The sequence below is a fragment of the Acanthisitta chloris genome, unplaced genomic scaffold (genome assembly GCF_000695815.1).
Source record: "Acanthisitta chloris isolate BGI_N310 unplaced genomic scaffold, ASM69581v1 scaffold12364, whole genome shotgun sequence".
Taxonomy (NCBI): Eukaryota; Metazoa; Chordata; class Aves; order Passeriformes; family Acanthisittidae; genus Acanthisitta; species Acanthisitta chloris.
Window position 1 is genome coordinate 30730 of NW_008671030.1, and position 5819 is coordinate 36548.

The 5819-nt window shown below is 48.0% G+C and overlaps 2 protein-coding genes across 2 annotated transcripts in view; one reads left to right on the top strand and one right to left on the bottom strand.

The window, feature by feature from the left end:
* The window catches only part of KNTC1 (kinetochore associated 1), a 32001-nt gene extending 30284 nt beyond the window's left edge, over nt 1-1717 (top strand). The window contains 4 exon segments of the mRNA XM_009073934.1: nt 46-135; nt 574-719; nt 1317-1407; nt 1658-1717. Of these exon segments, the coding sequence (XP_009072182.1) occupies nt 46-135; nt 574-719; nt 1317-1407; nt 1658-1717 (387 nt within the window).
* A 1446-nt stretch (nt 1718-3163) lies between these two features.
* VPS29 (vacuolar protein sorting 29 homolog (S. cerevisiae)) lies at nt 3164-4151 on the bottom strand. The gene is made up of 3 exons (XM_009073935.1): nt 3927-4151; nt 3544-3779; nt 3164-3281 (listed from the first exon to the last, which is right to left on the bottom strand). The coding sequence occupies exons 1-3, from the start codon at nt 4149-4151 to the stop codon at nt 3164-3166; spliced, it is 579 nt and encodes a 192-aa protein (XP_009072183.1).
* Nucleotides 4152-5819: the final 1668 nt, after the last annotated feature.

The window sequence follows — 5819 nt, forward strand, 5'->3', positions numbered from 1 at the left end:
TGAGCAGTCACAGAATGTCAGTGTCTTGTCACCTGTTTTCACAAGGGTTTCCTGGCCACGTGTCACACAGAGGTGGTGCTGCAGCAAATAGATGAGCACATGGACACTGGAGAAGGAGTTGCATTTGCCTCTCAGGTAAATAACATTGACTTCACCTGCCTTTGATAGAACAGTGTGCACAGAACCTGCTTTTCTCCCCTCTGGTCTTGCCCAGCCTCACCTGACACAATGTGTCATTTTAGACTTGTAAAATACTTCTAAAAGGCTTTTTTTTTGTTTAAGTTTTTCAACTGAAAAACTCATCTGTGCCCACAGGCTGTGCCTGGCTGTGGGGCAGGAGTGGCTGTGCTGCTTGGTTTAGACAGCTTCATTTGCAAAACATACTCAGTTTAGTTAGAAAAATTAATGTTCTAAGCTAAAAGGCCAAAGGGTTTATGGACCTGCACTCCTGCCCTGCACAACTCCTGCTCCCTGGGAGCTCAGCAAGGAAACTCTGAGCTCTTCTCATTCCCAAGTCAAATTCCTTATGCTTAAAGTATTTACATTTTTCATCACTAAACCTTAACCTTCCAGATCAGGTCTGTGGTGTTGGACAGTATCATCAGTGAGAAGCTCTATGAGAAGTTTGTGCACACTGAGTATTACTCCCTGCTGAAGCAGCGAGTGATGAGCACACACAGAGTCAAAGAGCTGGTGGAGTATTTTGCCAAGAAGAACTGGTAAGTGAACAGAAGGCTGAACAGGGGATGTGTTCCTGGTGGAAGCTACAGGGAGCTACAGGTACTTCAGTATTGCTAAAGAAAAATCTCACTTCACTACTTAAGAGTTTCTCAGTGTCAGCCAAGACAAAGGAACAGGTTGGTGAACCTGAATTGGCAGCAGAGCAAACACAGCTACGAGAGCAGGAAAGCAAACACTTCAGCTTACCTTCAGCTGAACTCAGCTCAGGTCCATCCCAGTCACAGCTCCAGCCACAAACTGGGAGGCAGGAACTGGTGGGCTCATCAGTTTCCAGGAGTTAGCAGCATCTCTGGTGCTCCAGCACAGCAGCACCCATGGCCCTGGGGCAGGTCCTGCTCAGCAGCCCCTGCTGGCTCAGCTGCTGGGCCCTGCACCCCTGGGTCTCAGCCCCACACCCCAGGGAGGTATGTTGGTTTGTTAAGAGCTCAACTTGGGGCTCGTTTTCCTCCAAGACTCATCTGCCTTCAAAAACATAGGCTCAGACTCCATTTTTCTGCTTCAGGGTATAGTGTCTAAATTCTGGGCTTTTCAGAGAGCTCAAGTTGCCCAGGTTGACAAACTCTTGCCCATTACAGCCTTGAGGATGCAAGAGCTTTGCTTGAGGAGTATGGAGCGCAGAGTGGGAACCTGACCCCGGCAGACGTGTCCTCAGCTGATCTCCTCAAGGTACAGCAACCCACAGCTGCACCTCAGTGTTACAGCCTCTTTCCTAAACTGAGACCTTCCCTCAGCTGGTCACAGAAATACTTGTTAGCTGATTGATTTTAGCATATAGTAAAATATCCTTTTATTAATTCAACTGATGCATTTGACCTGAACCAAATATGCTCCATATTATGCTCCCAAGTATTTCCACAGGTCTTGGGTCGTATTCCATTTTTCTAAGCCCTACTAATATTGCTCCTTTACCCTCCAGATGTACCTGAATGGCTCAGAGGACACTTGTGTGCTGCAGCTGTCACCAGGAAGGCCCTGACTGCACTGTCCTAAGGAAGATCTGTGCCTTCAGAACACTCACACTGTCAGTGAGTGTTAGACTGGAACCACAGAGCTCTTCCCAAGGCTTCCAGGACCTTTCCACATTGTTTCCAGCTGTTTTAGGCTGTCTCTCCTCCATACTCCATCACTTCAGATTTGCAGCAGAATTTCCTGCCTCAACAGTAAATGTTCATACTCAGCACTTTAATCCTTCCTGACATTTATCTCCTTTTCTCCTGCATCTCTCTGTGTGTCAGGATCACTCAGATTTCATCCACCACAACAGAACCTCCATTAACTGTGGTAAACCTTTCTATGAAACTGTAAAATACTTTGTAGACAAATTTAAAGTTTAACCACAATGAGCATAAATAAACTTCCCTATCAATTTTGGCCTTGGAGTGTTCCATTTTTAATTAGGAATCACTCACTTTCCTTGGACAGTGTGCTGGGTGGTGTTTGCAGCTCAGCTCTGCCTGCAGCAGGAGGGAGCAACAGGCCTGAGCTCCAGTGCAGGAGGTGCCAGTGAGCCACAGGGCCCTGAGCTCCCAGCGTGAGCTGTTTGGGCTTTGGCCAAGATAAATCAGGTTTGTTTTGAACAGAAAGAAGTTGTTTTAGTCAGCTTAGGACCCAGAAATCAGGTGATATTCCAAGGCCAACATCTGCCAAGGAAACTGCCCACAGCTCTTGTGTAGAAAATAAATTCCTGTGCTGTTGGAATTTGCAGGAGCTGTTAACACACTCAGCTCCCTGCGATCCAGAGAGACTAAGGCTCAGTTGTCCTGAGCAGCAGCAAGTGCCACATGGACTGACATTGTTTAAAGCCTCTGTCCACAGAGCAGAGTGCACAGAGATGAGCCATGAATAAAGGAAACTCTTCCCTGAGTGTAGATTTGATGAGATCACCAGTCACTAAAGCACAGGGATATTTGCTTTGCGCAGAGAAAAGCTCAAGTTAAACTTTCTCTGACTAAAGCACAGGGATATTTGCTTTGTGCAGAGAAAAGCTCAAGTTAAACTTTCTACAGTGAAGCTATGAGTTAGTTGTCATATTTTCAGCATCTATCAACACATTTTGCAAACACAGCCTCATCCCAGGACCCTCAGCCCTTGGTTCCAGCCCTTTCTGAGTTGCCCTGAGCAGCTGAACACCAAACCATAGCACCAGGCAGTGCAAACCCAACCCCAGCAGTTCCATTTGCCCAGCACAGCTCATCAAGCTCAGTCCTTCTATGAAGTGGAGTTTATTACAACATTAAGGAGCAGAACTGACCACTTATTGTCATGGACAGAGAAAAGCAAACACGAGGCTGGTTCCAGGGCAGCAGCAAGAAGCTCCATGGTTAGGCTCTCAGCAGGGAGTGGAGGTGTGAAGTAGTGATCGAGTACTGAACTTGCTGTTCAGAATGAGATGGGAAAAATACCAGACAAGAAACAAATATCTTTAAGACTTTTTGTACTCGATTCTCTCTACTTTCACATCATCTCCAATTAGCTGATAGACATATGTGACCACTGTGGAAGCCTGGATATCCATCAGCACAAACGAGGGGATGATGTTGCTGGAGAGAGAGGAGAAAACTCGTGTTGATTGTGTGTAAATATAATCAGTTTCAGCCCTGAAATCCCTGCGAGACAACTGGGTATGAATTCTGTAAGCACAACGGATCACAGCTGAGGCTTGAAGAGCTTCAGCTGCCTCAGCCAAGGAGACTGAGCCAGTGCTGCCACCCCCTCCCCTCCCTGGCACCTCAAACAAACACTAACCTCACCCTGAGTCTGCAGCTCAGTGGGTTATCAGAAAGATTTCCCACATTTACTTACTTCTCCAGGGCATGATAAGCTCCTGTAGCTGATCCTGGGTTGATATAGAACTTATTTTCGTGCTCAAATGCCTCAAATTTGTGTGTGTGTCCCGAGATGAGGATGTCCACATCAAACTGCCTCTGGAGCAGTGCCAGGCTGGCCATGTCCCCCCAGGGGATCACCTGGTGCCCGTGAATCAGCCCAATTTTGAACTGCCCAACAGTCACAACTTTCTGTTCGGGGTAGTTCAGGTTCTAAAAACAAAACAAAAGCCAAACACAGACTGAATGGACAGAAACAACTATGCAACGGGGGAAGAGAAGGGGAAATTCATCACCACTTTTACTTGGATGAACCCAAACGTTGCCTTTCTGTACAAGGGGAGAAAGGGGAGACTCTACCTCATCGAAGTCCCCTCTGACCACGTGAACATCCCCAGCCAGAGTCTTGAGGTAGTCGTAGGTGTCCTTGGTGCAGAGGTTCCCTGTGCAGAGGATGTGTTGGATCTTCCCAGGAACCAGCAGCTTCTTGAACTTGGCTGGGAGGCTGTTGCAGCGATGTGGAATGTGAAGGTCTCCCAAGACTAACACCAACTTGCAGGTGTCAGGGCAGGGAAGAAAGAGCATTAGATACTCATTAAGGCAAAAAACACTGCAATGTCCTTCAGCTCCCTAACTTAACATTTGGATGTCAAAGCTACTGAAGTAGGAACGGAATGGGGATGAACATTGCTCTACCTGAGGGAAAACAAGGCCCTGCTAGGCCATTATCAGAGCACCCTAAAAACAACAGCTACAGCATCCTTCTGTTGCTGGCAGCCAGTGCAAGGCACCACAGAAATGTGTCACCACCTCCTGGATTCTACACAGAACTGGGAATTATCACAAACTATCTCATTTTTAATCCCCAGACAAAAGACAGGACATGCCTGGCACATGTTCTCAAGCACAGACTTAGCTGAAGTGCAGCCACTTCCCTTTAAAACCCTGCCCAGGTTCTTTCTACTTCCATTAACTTCTGTTTTCTTCCCTATCAAAGAAAAATATAAAAGATTTTTAAAAAGCAGCAAATCTGCAGCCTGTGTTAAGGTCTGGCCAGAAGAGGAAGTGTGCTCAGAGCCCATGTAAGGAGCACAGAACAAGAGCACATCACCACCCAAACAGGGCAGGGAGCAGCTGAACCAGGTGACTGCTCAGTGTTCTGCCACCACTCTCTGCATTCAGTGCCACGACAACAGAGCCAAGAACAATCATCATTAATGCAAGCACCACAGCAGTAAATTAATTGGGCAGGAAGGGCACGAGAAGCTGTGGGGAGCAGGGGAGGTTACGGCACTGCACCGGGAGACGCCGACCTGGGGACACATCCCTGTTCTCCTGAGAGAGCTCCACATCCAACAGTTTATCTTCCAAACACATTGGCTACTGAGGAACCTCCTGAGCTGACAGACATCAGATGTGTCTCAAACACTCAGCCCAGACAGAAGTGTCCATCAACAGCAGGAACTAGGCTAAGGCATTGCATTCTTACAGCTGGTTTCAGCCCATGCAGACACCTTGGGGCTAAGAGTCAGCACAACAGGAGCTTGGGTGGGGATTTGGGTTTGGGGCTCCTGAAGGTTAAGAACACCTCAGTGTCACCATCAGGGCCACCTGGAGACAGGTGGCTGAAAGCATTGGTGGAGCAATAGGAGAGCTTTGTAATCAATGAGGCACCAATCCAAACTGAACCAGCAGAGGGAAGAAAAGACACATTTCTGATGCTCTTTAGAGAGTCCCCAGTGAAAAATCTAACCAGCAGCAGCCTAGGGATGCAAGTTAAAAGTAGGTAAATGATTCAGACATTAAGGTGATTTTGATTAATAAATGGCAGTAGATTCCCCTGCTGATGCCTGAGGGACTGAGATGTGCAACACCAATGATGGAGCTAAGTTTACTGACATTCTAATGCCACTCAAACACACACCCCAGAGCCAGCAGTGTGTGCCCTCAGCAATCCCCATCCCCTTTGCTCACAAACACATTTCCCCCCCAAAAATCACATTTAAGCTCCCACTAATTACAGCAAAGCTGGAGGAGCTCCAGCAGCCAACCCAAAGGAGCTGCAGTGTGCTCAGCCTGCAGCACCAAACGCTGGCACAGATGGCACAGCCCTCGAGCTTTGCTGGGGGTTTTGGGGGGACCCTGATCCTCCTGGCCCAGCACGAACCAGCCCTTCCCACGGCGCCAGCAGCGACTTACTCTGTGCCCAGCCTGACCGGGGTGGAGGAGTTGATTGCAGACAGGGAGGGATGA